We start from the raw sequence: 14,268 nt of genomic DNA on the forward strand, positions 1-14,268 counted from the left end.
TGGCCCTTGCTCTGCGCCTCTTCCTCCTGCTCCTCCTGGCCGTGGCCCTGCCTGCCAGGGCTGCCCAGGCTGCTCCGCTGAAAGCGTGGCGAGCACGTGAGCCGGCAGCCTGGCTCCCCTTTCCCGGGACAGCGCTCCCTGCTCCCCGGGAAGCGCTGGGGATGGTTTTCCCCAGGCCTTTAGGGAGGGTTTCCTCTGGGGGAGGGATAGAGCCCCCATGGCCCTGGGCAGCCCCAGTTTCCTCTCCAGGGATGTGTCACAGGGCCTGCAAAGAGGGTGCAGAGTGACCAGGAGCCTGCCCAGAGCTCCCCAGGCCCCTGTGCAGTTTGACCTTGCCCATTCACACCTGGCTCCCACGGCCTTACCCGACCCCGTTGCACTGCCCAATCCCCAAAGGCAGAAGGGGATCCCAGCACACAAAGGAAATGGTTCAGGTCTTTGCTCCATTCTAGATTTGGATCATGCCTTGGAAGATTTGGAAGTCCAGGTGAATGACACTTTGAATGTCTTGGCGAATGCCAGAGGCAAGTTCTGAATTTCCCTTCTTACTGGCAAAATAATCAGTGTCCATGTGGGAAGAGCTCACCCATCGGCTATTTTTGTTAACGTTAAGTCAGGGCTGAAGAATTCTGTAAACCTTGCCTGCTTCTTTCTGGAGCACTGAGGGATCCCACAGGATCGCTGTCAGTGGGAGGAAGGGGCATTTAGCTGTCCATCCTCCTCCCGTGTGCAATGCCACTGTGTCCTTCCGTGTGCTCTGTGCAGCCACTGAGAAGAGTAGAACGGGCAGGGGCCAGGCCCAGGGCTTTGCCCCGGGGCCGAGCCTTGCCTGCAGCCTGAGGATCTCCTACAGTGCCACGGGTGATGTTCTGTCCTGCCTTTCTTTGCAGCTGAACCTGTTGGTGAAGGTGATGTGGCTTCCCAAACCACATCCACGACTGAGCCTCTGGGAGATGGTGAGGGTAGGACAAGGCCTTTCCCCTGGGAGAGCTGCCAGCTCAGAACCCAAAGCTCGGCCAGGGGGGCATCGCTGCAGGTGCCAGGACAGAGCCATGCACGTGTGTGCCCTCGCCCTGCGCGATCCACTCACTGCTCCTGCGGCTCAGTGGTGCCCGTGCAGCTGAGCAGAGATGGCAGAAGCTTCTGTGGCTGTTGAGTTACAGATGTGTCTGCAGGGAGGACTTTTCCTGTCCCTGTGATGATTCCTACACAGAAGCCAGGCTCCCATCACAGGGGTGAGTAGTGTGTCCCTGCTGACCCCACAGGCTGAGCCCTGCATTTTTGGCATCCATTCATGGGAAATGGAACCGTTTTGCTCTAAGGTCCTCCAAGGGGAAAGAACAAAGCTACAGGACAGAAGAAACCCCATGAGCCATCTGAACACATGAGGGAAATGCTGAAGGAAATGCAGCAGGCAGGACAAGGTGGGTGCATTCCCTCAGCCTTCACCTGGGGCTCAGCAGCCGAGGCTTTGGCAGCACATCTGGACACGCCGAGCCCGGCACAGCAGGAAGGGATCCATGGCAGCCTCACTGCCCTGCTGCTGCTTCCATGCCCTGCAGGGCAGTTTCCCAGCCTGGCCGGGCTGCAGCTTCTCCCCAGCCTCTGCAGGAAGGCCTTGGGCATCAGCTGACAGGCAGACCAAACCGCACCACAGGCATGAGATGCCCTGCAATTTCCCATCTCCAGGCAAATCAGAAGGGGCACCTATATGGAGAAGGGAGAGTCCTGCGTTACCCAAAAAGTTGAAAGGGATTTCCTGAATCTTAACCATGTCCTTGAGAGGCACACACTGCTCCAGTGTGTCCTGAAAGGGCTTGGCCATGTGCCCGTGTGCTGGGGGATTTGTCCCAGGGGAAAGATGGTTGGAGGATAGAAGTAGGTAGAAAGGGAGGGAGAAAGGGCAGGAGGGATGGAGGGGGACAGGCGGATAGCTGTGTCACTGCCTGCTGCAGTTTTCCCCAGGGATTTAGCAAGAGTTGCAGCTGTGGAAGTGAGAGCTCCCAGGGCCCTGGGTTGCTTCAGCCGCCCCACCATGGATGTTACACAGGGCATGGAAGGAGGGTGCAGAGTGACCAGGAGCCTGCCCAGAGCTCCAGAGGCCCTTGTGCAGTTTGACCTTGCCCATTCACACCTGTCTCCCACGGCCTTACCCGACCCCGTTGCAGTGCCCAACTCCCAAAGCAGAAGGAGATCCCAACACACCCTGAAAAATGTTGTCATCTGTGCTCTGTTCTAGATGAGGTTGCTGGAAAGGCTTCCCCATTAGATTGGTTGAAAAAAATGTTGAAGCCTTTGGAGCCTCCTTCAGGTATGTTCTCACTGTCCTACACAGTAATAATTGTTGACAACTTCACAGCAACCAGGTTACACAAGCTAATGTGGCTGTTGTGTTACAGATGTATCTGCAGGGAGGACTTTTCCTGCCCCTCTGCTGATTCCTACAGAGAAGTCTGGCTCCCATCGCTGGGGTGAGTAGTGTTGTCCCTTCTGACCCCACAGTATGAGCCCTGCTTCTGTGGCATCCATTCCTAGGAAATGGAACTACTTTCTGTTAAGGTCCTCTGAGAGGGAAGAACAAAGCCCCAGGACACAAGAAACCACATGAGCCGAACAACATCTTGAAATGAATAGTGAAGGAACTGCTCAAAGGGAATGGTGAGAGCATTTCCCTCAGCCTTGTCCTGGGGCTCAGCAGCTGAGGGCTCTGGCTGCCCATGTGGACACGCCATGTCCGGAACAGCGGGAAGGGATCCATGGCAGCCTCGCTGCCCTGCTGCTGCTGCCATGCCCTGCAGGGCAGTTTCCCAGCCTGGCCTGGCTGCAGCTTCTCCCCAGCCTCTGCAGGAAGGCACTGGGTATCAGCTGCCACACAGCCCAAACTCACCAGGGATCCCCTGCATTTTCCCGGTCCCCAGTCACATCCTGAGGTGTGGCTGCTTGGAGGAGGGAGGGCCATAGCCAACCCCAAAGGCCTGGGGGATCAGGATTTTCTGGATCCTTATCCATGTTTTGGACAAGTATTGCCTCCTGAAGAGGCCACCTCCTGGATGTGCAATGATTCCATCGGATCCAGCTGTGCCTCTTGCTTTCTCAAGGAATGGACAGAGAGGCTCTATGGAAGGTGGCATTTCCTGCAGGAAGGGAGGCGATGCCAGGCACAGCCACAGGAGGTAATTGCTGTGCCTCTGGGTCTGAGCCCTGCTGAGGCTTGAGCTGCCCTTTCTGCTGCTTGGCACTGCGGGCACAGCCCGGACAAGACGGGCACAGCCCAGAGGAATTATCCCGAGCAGGCTCAGGGCACTCGGGTACTGAGCTGTCCTGCTGGGCTCCCTCCGTGGGAGACACGTCCCGAAACCTGGGAGCGGCTGCACAGGGTGCCCGTGGTGGGGAAAGGGCAGAGGGGGAGAGCAAGGCTCCAGAGTTTCCTGAGAGGGCCTGGCTATGTGCCTGTGGGCTGTGGGAGCTGTTCCATGGGCAGGTGGGCAAGCGGGAGGGAGGGACGGAGGTTGGGAGTGACAGCTGTGGCACTGCAGATTTCCCTAAGCATTTAGTGAGGGTTTCCTGTGTGGGAGGGAGAGAGCCCCAGGGCCCTGGGCTGCTCCAGCTGCCCCTCCAGGGATGTTGCACAGGACCTGCAAAGAGTGTGGAGAGTGACCAGGAGGCACGGGCTCCCACAGCCTTACCCCACCCCCTTGCAGTGCCCAATTCCCCAAGGCAGAAGGGGATCCCAGCACACCATGGAAATGGTTCTGTAGGATCTGTACTCCCTTCTTAACTGGCACATGACTTGGATTACTTGGAAATGCTGGTGAATGGTGCTTTGAAGACCTTGCCAGATGCTGAAGACAAGGTCTGAATGTACCTTTCCTGACAGAATAATCTGTGTCAGTGTGGCAAGAGCTCACTCATGAGCCAGTTCCCTTAAGTTCCTCTGAAGGATGATCAGTTCTGGAAACCTTGCCCTGATCCCTTCTGGAGCCCTGAGGAATCCCACAGGATCGCTGTCAGTGGGAAGAAGGGGCATTTATCTGTCCATCCTCCTCCCATGTGCAATGCCACTGTGTCCTTCTGTGTGCTCTGTACAGCCACAGAGAAGAGCAGAGAGGGAAGGGGTTGGGCCCAGGGCTGTGCCCCGGGGCTGAGCCTTTCTCAGCTCATTTGCTGCCCCCAGGGAGCCTGAGCTGCTCCTGCTGCCACTGCCAAGCCCTGGCCCTGCCTGGGGCTGGGTTTAGAGGTGCTGGCAGCTCCAGGGAGTCCTTTCTGCCCCGACTGCCTCGCAAGGGGCTCCTTCAATCCCAGTGTGGGGCCACTGCAGGCACGAGGTCCCCCTGGCCCTGCCCCTGAGGGCAAGGCAGAGCCAAGGGAGTGCCTTGGAGGGCACCAATCACCCAGGTGCCCTAACTGCCACTCGGGCCTGAAGGAGAATCTTCAGCAGTTCCATTGGAGCTGTTCTGTCCTGCCTTTCTTTGCAGCTGAGTCTGTTGGCAAAGGTGATCTGGCTTCCCAGCCCACGTTCAGGATTGAGCCTCTGGGAGATGGTGAGGGTAGGTCAAGGCCTTTCCCCTGGGAGAGCTGCCAGCTCAGAGCCCAGAGCTCGGCCAGGGGGGCATTGCTGCAGGTGCCAGGACAGAGCCATGCATGTGTGTGCCCACGCCCTGCACGATCCACTCACAACTTCTACTCAGCACTGGCAGCTGTTTGGAAGAGGGTGGGCCCCAGGGTGGGCCCCAGCCCAGCTGAAAAAGACCAGATGATTTGGTCATTTTATCTGATTTTGCATAAGCATGACGTCCTGAACATGCCATTAGAGAAATGGAGAATCGTTCCATCTGTTAAGGTGTACTTTTTGTTTCTCAAGTGATGGGCCAAAAGTCAGGACAGAAGGAAGTGTTTCCCCAACGAAGCAGAGGCCGAGTGGGAGCCCCTCCGGCCGGAAGGAAGGCCAAGCCAAACACAGGCATGGGCAGAGGCATAGGCTCAGAAGGTAATTGCTGTGCCAGGCTCAGCAGGGCTGAGCAGGGCTCAGCCCTTGGCGGGGCTGTGTGGCTGCAGCTCTTCCCCCAGGGCCTGCCCTTGCAGGCTCAGCAGCAGCCAAAGCTGGAGGCACCTCTGGAGCTCATTCACAGCCCCGGGGAAAGGGGACTCGTGCACCAACGTCCCTCCCGCTGCAGCTGCTCCGGAGCTGGCCCTGAGTGCCCAGAGGCCCAAGGCACAGGAGCAGCCCCGAGTGGGAGCCCTGTTGTGAGCCCAGAGCCAGAACCAGCCTTGGTTCCCAACTGGGCAGGGGCTGCACTGGGTCCTGACAGGGCCTGACTCTGTGCCCTGGGGCTGGGGGAGCTGTCACGGGGCAGGGAGGGCCAGGGCTGGCAGTGGCTGCTCAGGGATGGGTTTGGCCCGTGTCCCTCCGAGCAGTGACTGCCCAAGAAGCTGCGCTGCTCCGGGCTCTCCTCCCGGCCTGCTGGGCTTTGTTGGGTGGCACAGCCTGTGCCAAGGGGCGGCAAGGTGCCTGCAGGCCCCAGCTCTGGGGGAAACGGAGAATGTCCTGCCCGCATCCACCATGCTGCCAGCTCAGCAGTGCAGCACAGCACAGGCTGACGCTCCCCATTGCTCCCACAGGTGCAGCTGGAACCACAGCCCATGTTCCTTATGCCCAGAAGGGCCTTGGAAGGGCTTTCTGTCAGGGAACAGGCTGCTGGCTGGGGTTCCTGGCAGGCCTGCTTCTTTTGGAGCTTATCTTCATCTTATGCTCTGTCCGAATTTGGACTTGCTGGAAGAGAAAAGGGTGAGTGTTTAGTTCACCTTTCCCTCAAAGAGCTTCTTTTGAAAGTCTACTGTACATAGGAAACTGCCAGTGAGGCTGCAGTGTAGGTGTGGCCAGTCCATGATTGTCCAAAGAACTCTGCTGAGGGTTCTGCTGCTGCCCAGAGCTTTCATTGGCCTCCTAATTGCTGGGCCTTGTCCTGGGGGGCCCGCTGGGGCTGCAGCCAGTGCTGGCTCCCACTGAGGCTGCCTGGCCAAGAGCAGCCCCAGGGGCACAGGGCAGAGGCAAAGCACGGTGGGGAGGAGAAAGAGCAGGGACGAGGTTGCCCTTGAAAGGCAGAGGCGCTCTGGGGCCCGCTCCTGGCCAGGGAGGCGTGCCCAGAGCCGTGCCCTGCTGGCCGTGGCCTTGAGGGACAGCTGTGCAGCTGGGCCAAGCTGTGCCAGCAGCTCCAGCCGTGCTGGGGAGCCTTGCCAGCTCTGGGCCCTGCTGTGCAGGAGGCTCCTTGTGTGCCACTGGCAGGTGGGGCCTCAGCCACCTCCACTTTCTACAGTTCCACCTCTGGACAGGAGTTGTAAGATGGTGGCTGCACCTCACACCCAAACAGCAGGAGCAGCTCCTTCAGCAGTTAGAAGGGCCTGCGCAGCCCTGTCAAGAGTTCTGAGAAGACGACTCCAGAACAGCCATCGTCAAGGAAATCTCCTATTCTCCTGGAGATCCCACTGCCATCTCCTCTCCCCATGTATATCTCCAAGCTACTTCCATCTTATTTTTGATCCTCCTCTGTCTCGTCCCAACTTCTTCTATAGACCCCAGGAGCAGCCCAGCACCCTCCAGCCCCACCTGAGTCCAACATGTTGTTTCCTCTGCCCCTGAACCCCCTGGTCCCGCCCTCTAAACAACACTGAAGTTATCCCCGCTCTCTGCCAGTCTGGGTGATGGCCCTTTCTTTTGTTGCACTAAAGGGAAGGTGCCGTCACCCCAGTGTCTGGGTGGCAGCAGCAGCAAAGCCCAGCCGCCAGCAGCACTGGCTGAGCTCCATGGCCAGGAGCAGCCGTGGATGCCCACGGTGTGGGCAGGCAGGAACCAGGCAGGGGCTGCTGTGACCAGTGGCAGGGTTCCCAGGGCTGGGGGAGCCCAGGGGGCAGGCAGCAGCATGGGGCTCCTGAGAAAAAGCAACCCCATTTGCTTAGTTTTTCACTTTTAGATATTAGAAATTTGTATAAATATTTCAAAATATTTTTTCTGTAGACAGACACCCCCAAATATTTCTTCCCAATTCCTATAGTAGTTAAAGATTTTTCTAAGTAGTTTTAGAATCCAAAAAAATGACCTCATTTTGTCTTAACTTTTCATTTTAAAAAATATTTAGAATATGTCTTGTATAGAGGAATCCCCATATGTTTCATTCCTTTTTCCACAAGACATCTGTATTTTTGAAACTGTTTTTAGAGTTCTGGAAAATATTTTCCCCTTATACAATAAAAAATAAAACTGCATTTCAGTGGTAATCTTTATTTTAGGAAGAAGTAAGACCCCTTCAGCCAGCCAGCCTGCTGCAGAGGCTCTTTTCCCACAGGAGCTTTTTATCTGGTCACAACCAACATACATAAAACCTTTTCCCAGATATTTCCTGGGATTTTTTACAAGCTCATGTCTTAGTCTTCTCAGACAAACTTTCAGCACAGTAGGAATGTCTTCAAGTTACCATCTTTGTTTGCTTCTGGTGGAACTCCCTCAGTTCTAGAGCAGGGCCTTCTCTCAGCTTCCTGCTGCCCCCGGGCTCTCCTCCCGGCCTGCTGGGCTTTGTTGGGTGGCACAGCCTGTGCCAAGGGGCGGCAAGGTGCCTGCAGGCCCCAGCTCCGGGGGAAACGGAGAATGTCCTGCCCGCATCCACTGTGCTGCCAGCTCAGCAGTGCAGCACAGCACGGGCTGACGCTCCCCATTGCTCCCACAGGTGCAGCTGGAACCACAGCCCATGTTCCTTATGCCCAGAAGGGCCTTGGAAGGGCTTTCTGTCAGGGAACAGGCTGCTGGCTGGGGTTCCTGGCAGGCCTGCTTCTTTTGGAGCTTATCTTCATCTTATGCTCTGTCTGAATTTGGACTTACTTGAAGACAGTGAGTGTTTAGTTCACCTTTCCCTCAAAGAGCTTCTTTTGAAAGTCTACTGTACATAGGAAACATTGCCAGTGAGGCTGCAGTGTAGGTGTGGCCAGTCCATGATTGTCCAAAGAACTCTGCTGAGGGTTCTGCTGCTGCCCAGAGCTTTCATTGGCCTCCTAATTGCTGGGCCTTGTCCTGGGGGGCCCGCTGGGGCTGCAGCCAGTGCTGGCTCCCACTGAGGCTGCCTGGCCAAGAGCAGCCCCAGGGGCACAGGGCAGAGGCAAAGCACGGTGGGGAGGAGCAAGAGCAGGGACGAGATTGCCCTTGAAGGGGACGGGAGAATGTCGCTTATCCGAGAGAGCCCCAAAGAGTGGCTGGAAGGGGTGCCGGCTGATCAAAGACCCCCGAGGAGTGGAGGGAGGGCGTATCGGCTGATGGAGTGTCCCGAGGAGCGGCTGGGGAGAGTGAGGGGTGTCCGTAATGGGCAGGAGCAGCCGGAGCGCTTGCACGGTCCGGTGGTGGGGAGGCCGGCGGGGCCTGTCGGAGTAGGCTCAGCCCGGCCAGTGGGCACGGCCAATGCCACCCGCCCGCAGGACCATGGCGCAGTTCCTGTTCGAGGCGGACCTGCGCGGGCTGCTGAAGCTGGACACGCTGATCCCGAACGCGCCACCTGCGCGATGGCAGTGCAAGGCCAAGGAGAGCGGCCCCAGGCCCAGCCCCGTCAGTGTGTCGCCCATGAAGCTGGCCAATCGCTCCCACAGCTCCAGCAAGACGCTGTCCAAGACACCCGGTGAGCGCTGGCCACCAGTGGCAGAGGTTGAGTGAGGGAGCCTCACCCAGGATGCTTGTCTGTAGTCATGGGGCTCTGGGTTCCCTGCCACGCTGCCCTACTGGCTGCTGCTCAGGCAGGAGGAGGTGGGCTGTGCTCCTGGCAGCCACCCACCTCCTTGCCAGCATAAGGGGCAGAGCTCTGAGCACTGGGGCTGGCAAGCTGTTGTTCGCCCAGCTGAGCCTTGCTGGCACAGCTGTATGCTAGGACGAGTGTGGGCAGGACTGTCAGCTGACAGCTTTACATCTTGTGAGCATTTTTGTATCTTCCCCTTATCTCTGGACTCTGGAATTGTTGCACTAGACCCAAGGAGTTGCACCACACAGTCCCTAACCAACTTGGTGGCAGGGAGGAAAATATAAGTTAGTTGTGACTGGGTGGCATGAGACCTCGGAGTCCTACTTGTCTGGTGGGTGTGATGTGGAAGAGTGTTGGGTTTGCTCCCGTGAAAGCTCTAATACAGGCTGTTAAATAGCTGTAAGACAATATTTTCATATGTGAATGCAGGTAAATCTGGATCCAGAATTCAAAGCACCCCCACAAAGGCTGTGGGGGATTGCTACATTCCCAAACACAGCACTATGCAGATGGAGATGGCAAATTTCCTCCTAAGCAAAGAGAATGACCCTGCTGAGGATTCCCCTACCAAGAAGGTGAGCATGTGTCTAAGTTACAATTACTTCAACAACCGCTACTCCTTCCTGCCCTTTACAGAGCAGTAAACTATAGGTTCTATCAAGTGGGCACATGGGACTGACAAGTCCCAGCCATCACTACTTGCAGCTCTGGGCTTCAGGAGCCCAGGATGAGATTGAAGCTGTAGAGACTGCCATGCACTCTAAGCCCATGCTGCTTCTGGTAGCAAAATTTAGCTTTTGACTAATGAGGCTTTAAAATGTTGCAGGCAACAAAAATACAAAGCTGTAAGCCTATGCAAAGTGAAACTGCTGGTGATAGCTATTCTAGGACAATGTCTCCACAGGGAACACTTCTGGAATGTTTTACACTGTGTTCTGAAATCTGTTTATGAAGCATTTGGTCGCTTTGTGGCTGTGGCTTTTCCCACTGACAATGACACTGAATTTGCCATTGTGTGAAAATGTGAGCAGGACGATGTATGAAAGTCTGAGGGAAAACTGCTTTGACCTGCCTCTGTGTGACTGACCCTTGCAGCACAGTCAAACATCTTCAGATTCTAAGAGAAGGGGACTTAGATGTCTATTTAAATTGCAGTGTGGAAATCGTTTTAAATGCATTGCACTGAGGGTGATTTGTCTCTGTAGGAGCAACAGAAAGCCTGGGCAGCGAATCTGAATGGTTTTGATGTAGAAGAGGCAAAGATCCTCCACCTCAGTGGAAATCCAGAGAATGCTCCAGAAGGTATGATACAGGGTCTGTGTGAGCTGAATCAGCAGGAGAGATCAGGTCAGGGGAACAGCAACACAGAGGCTCTCTGTGTGGTCACAGGAAAAATCAACTGGTTTCTGAGAGCTGTACAGGTTGGAGTCTCCTTTCTTACGGTTCCTGAGGTCGAGGGAGGGCATAACAGTTATAGTGAATTTATTTAGGAGAGTTGCTATGACTGCCAGTTGGTCACCTGTTACAGGGCTTGCAAGGGTCTTCAGGGTGGAGAGAGAGATGAGAATCTTGACCTCATGTTCAGAAGGCTTGATTTATTATTTTATGATATATATTACATTATTACTATACTAAAAGAAATAGAAGAAAAGTTCTCAGAAGCTAGCTAAGCTAAGAATAGAAAAAGAATGAATAAACAAAGTTCTCTGTCTCAACAGAGAGTGACACCCAGCACTGCTCTGAGTGGTCAGTAAATCCAAACATTCACCCAAGACCAATCTTGCATCCACCTGTTGCATTCCACAGCAGCAGATAACCATTGTTTACATTTTGTTGCTGAGGCCACAGCTTCTCAGAAGGGAGAAAAATCCTAAAGAAAGGATTTTTATGAAAAGATGTCAGTGACAGTCACCTGTACTGCAGGTTCCAAACCTTCATGACGTCTGTAACAGCATCAAAGTATCTGCTGTGCACTTTCTAGCTTAAACTGCAACTAAATATAATGACATTCAAAACCCCAAGTGTTTGTTAAATTTGTTTCCAGGAATGAGTAAATTGTAGCTCACCCCTGCTCAACAGTTCATACTGCCAGTGATTTTCATGCACTGCAGGCTTGTGAGTGTTTCTCTTAGGACTTTATTTTCACTCCAAGGGATTCCTAGTTGGGTGAGCAGCACTCAGCTGGGAGGAAACTAACTCAGGTTAACAAACCTCTTCCCTTGCACACAGGCTATCAGAATAACCTGAAAGTGCTCTACAGTCAGAAAATGGCACCTGGATCCAGCAAGAAGAATAGCAGATATATTCCCTCAAAGCCAGACCGGGTCTTGGATGCACCAGAGATGTTCAACGACTACTGTAAGTAGACTACGGAGTTGAGTGCTGGGCATCCAGAACATTCTGCACTGGATTGCTGTTCCTAGGACAGTGTAACTGGGCTGTCTGTATTACTTTGTGTACCCAGGCTAGCACAGACCACTTCTGGAGTGTCCCTGTGTGGCCTTACAGGGACAGTGGTCTAGGGCACTGTGCAGATGCCTTGGAGCAGGGTACCTGGCCCCAGCAGCTGGGCATAGTGACACTCAGAAGGCTGCCCCTCACCTGTACGTGTGTGTGTGTGCACATGTGCACCCACACTTGCTGCAGCAGCAACGGTGAAGGGCAGGGCTCTCTAGCCAAGCATGGTGTGACCTGCATTGCTCTTTCAAATTGTAGATCTGAATCTCGTAGACTGGAGCTCCCAGAACTTCCTGGCAGTGGCTCTGGACGACACTGTTTATCTGTGGAATCACGCTACTAGGGAGATTATCCCCCTGCTGCAGATGGAGCATCCAGATGTTTACATTTCCTCTGCATCATGGATTAAAGAAGGAGACTACCTTGCTGTTGGCACAAGTAGTGCTGAGAATCAGGTGAATGCAGGAGTAAAACTAGAGGTGTTTTCAAGGGATTGACAGAACTGTGGGGCCTGGGGACAAAACCTTGGCTGGCAGGGGAAGGATGCCATGCACCTGATTGTCTTCCCTGGTGCGGGGTGGAACTGCCCAGTGTGCAAGGCAGGGTTTGGTTTGGGGGTTTTCTGATAAGCAGCATTACCTTCTGTGCTATAGTCATGAGACTCACATTTTCTCTGTTCGCTTACTCAGAAAGCTGAATGCCAGAGCCTGTGCAGTGAGGTTCCTAGGGCATAGAAACAGGATTGGGTTTCTTCTGAAGAACATTTTGCTTTGCCCCTCCAGCTATTGTTGCATTTATATTGTTATATATCATATTTCTAGGGTCTCATACCTTCTGGGTGGTTTTCTCACAGCAGCTCTTCACAGCAGTGTTGCTGTTGCTTCTCAGTCAGGGCTCCTCTCCAGCTCTCCCTGAATGCCCCACCCCCTTTTATCCCAGCTACCTCCATGAGCTACAGCTGCTGCCCAATCAAGGACATTGCAGCTGCAGCCCATTTACAATAACTAGAATCAGGGCAGGGTCACTTATACAATACAGAGATCTTTTACTGCAATACATATATTTACTAAGGCCCCTATAAGCTATGGGACATTGAGCAGCAGAAACGTCTCCGAAACATGACCAGCCATTGTGGCTGTGTGGGAACCCTCAGCTGGAACAGCTGCATCCTCTCCAGGTAAAGCAGTGGGTCAAGGGCAGTTTCCAGTTGTTGCAAACTCCTATCCCTCAATCTATGTGTGGCATGGGTTAGGGATGGCAGAGAGAAGTTTGTCCTGGCTTGGGATTCTTACTCAGCCTTATCTGTTGGGGCTGTGAGGAGAAGGCCTCTTTCCTGTATTGCAATTTGTGCTGAAGTTGTAAAGAGCTTGTGTGGGTGTTTCACTCACACCAACAGACCTGTGTTGCTGGTAACACTGGTTGAAACCCAGTGGCAGCTATAGCAGTCTTGCAACAACAAAAATGGATTTGGGTGAAAATGTGCAGCCTGACCCTGCAAGCCTTCTCTTCCCTCTGCAGTGATGCACAGACTGGGCACATCCATCACCACGATGTCCGAGTGGCTGAGCATCATGTGGCCACCCTTGCTGGCCACACACACGAGGTGTGCGGACTCAAATGGTCTCTGGATGGCCGCTACCTGGCCAGTGCTGGCATTGACAGTCTGGCGAATGTCTGGCCATGCACCCAATTTGGGGATGGAGACTTTGCTCCTCTACAGACCTTCACTCAGCTCCAGGGTGCTGTCAAGGTGAGCACAGAGCTGCCACGGGCGGATACGTGTGTGCAAGGCAGGTATGCAGCACTGGCTGGGTACAGGTTGCCTCTTGTATGTTTTAAAATGAACTCTCCTCTCTCAGGCCTGGCGTGGTGCCCATGGCAGATGAATGTTCTAGCCACTGGAGGTGGCACTAATGACAGACATGTCCGCATCTGGAACGTGTGTTCTGGCGCCTGCCTCAGTGCTGTTGATACCCGTTCCCAGGTGAGAGATGAACACCAGCTTGGAGACAAACACCTTCTGGCAGCACACCTACACAGAGCTGCTGGCTCCTCAGGCCCAGAGGCACGGGGAAGGAGGGGGACCATGCTCGCCTCCGAGTGGTGAGCATCAGCACATGCACCTTGTCTCACCTGTGTTACTGCCTCTTTGCAGGTCTCTTCTATCCTATGGTCCACAACCTACAAGGAGCTCGTTTCAGGCCATGGCTTTGCACAGAATCAGCTGATTATATGGAAGTATCCAAGAATGAACAAGGTTGCAGAGCTGCAAGGTAGGTGGACAGGGCCTGGGGGGGGGGGCTGTTAGACGTTGAGGTTTGAGGGGCCGTTTGCACTCCTTGGTTTGAGCCTGCAGCATCACTGATACAGGACAGTATCCGGGGCCATGCTGCTAGGAGTAAAGCATGCCCAGGGGGCTGTGGAAGAGATACCATTGATCCAAATGTATGCTTGGGGTCTGAAATCATGCTGCCACAGCCACTGGGGAGACAGCTATGCAAGCTGGCAGGGCTCATGGGAGCATACAGGAGTAAATGTGCATGTGCTGATCAGCTCAGCCCTGATTGCACATTCCTTCTCCTCCTCAGCTCATACTGATAGAATCTTGAACCTGACCATGAGCCCTGATGGTACAGCAGTGGCCTCAGCAGCTGCTGATGAAACAGTGCAGGTCTGGAGCTGTTTTGAGATGGATCCCATAAAGAAGAAGGAGAAACAGAAGGCAAACAGTGCCAAAAGCAGTATTCTTCACCAGAGCATCCGCTGAGAGCACGTGATTGTTGTGGGGAGGGGGATATTTGGTTTACATGCTGTACAGTATTTTAAATGTTAATTAACTGCTTAACTTGACTTTTTCTTATTGGAGTCTGATGGAAGAAAAAGCCATGGCTCCTAAACCCAAGTCCTCCCTGAGGCTGGGGATCTGGGCAAGGAGTGGAGACCTAGGTCTTAAGGGCCAGTTTACAGGCCCCTGAGCTTAGCACAGCCTAGCAGAAGGATGCTGTGCAAGGGCTGTACTTCTGTTTCTGTCCCAGCTAAG

At 54.2% G+C, this 14,268-nt stretch overlaps 1 protein-coding gene across 1 annotated transcript; it reads left to right on the forward strand.

Annotated features, from left to right (window-relative positions):
• Positions 1–8,461: 8,461 nt before the first annotated feature.
• On the forward strand, positions 8,462–13,995 carry LOC128946028 (cell division cycle protein 20 homolog). Its single transcript, XM_054289970.1, has 10 exons — positions 8,462–8,654; positions 9,201–9,346; positions 9,977–10,073; positions 11,001–11,129; positions 11,487–11,683; positions 12,311–12,405; positions 12,747–12,982; positions 13,088–13,212; positions 13,384–13,501; positions 13,817–13,995. The coding sequence occupies exons 1-10, from the start codon at positions 8,462–8,464 to the stop codon at positions 13,993–13,995; spliced, it is 1,515 nt and encodes a 504-aa protein (XP_054145945.1).
• The last annotated feature ends 273 nt before the right edge of the window (positions 13,996–14,268 follow it).

This window comes from Melozone crissalis, unplaced genomic scaffold (assembly GCF_028551555.1).
Source record: "Melozone crissalis strain CALT ecotype California unplaced genomic scaffold, PUWL_Pcris_2 ptg000072l_1, whole genome shotgun sequence".
Taxonomy (NCBI): Eukaryota; Metazoa; Chordata; class Aves; order Passeriformes; family Passerellidae; genus Melozone; species Melozone crissalis.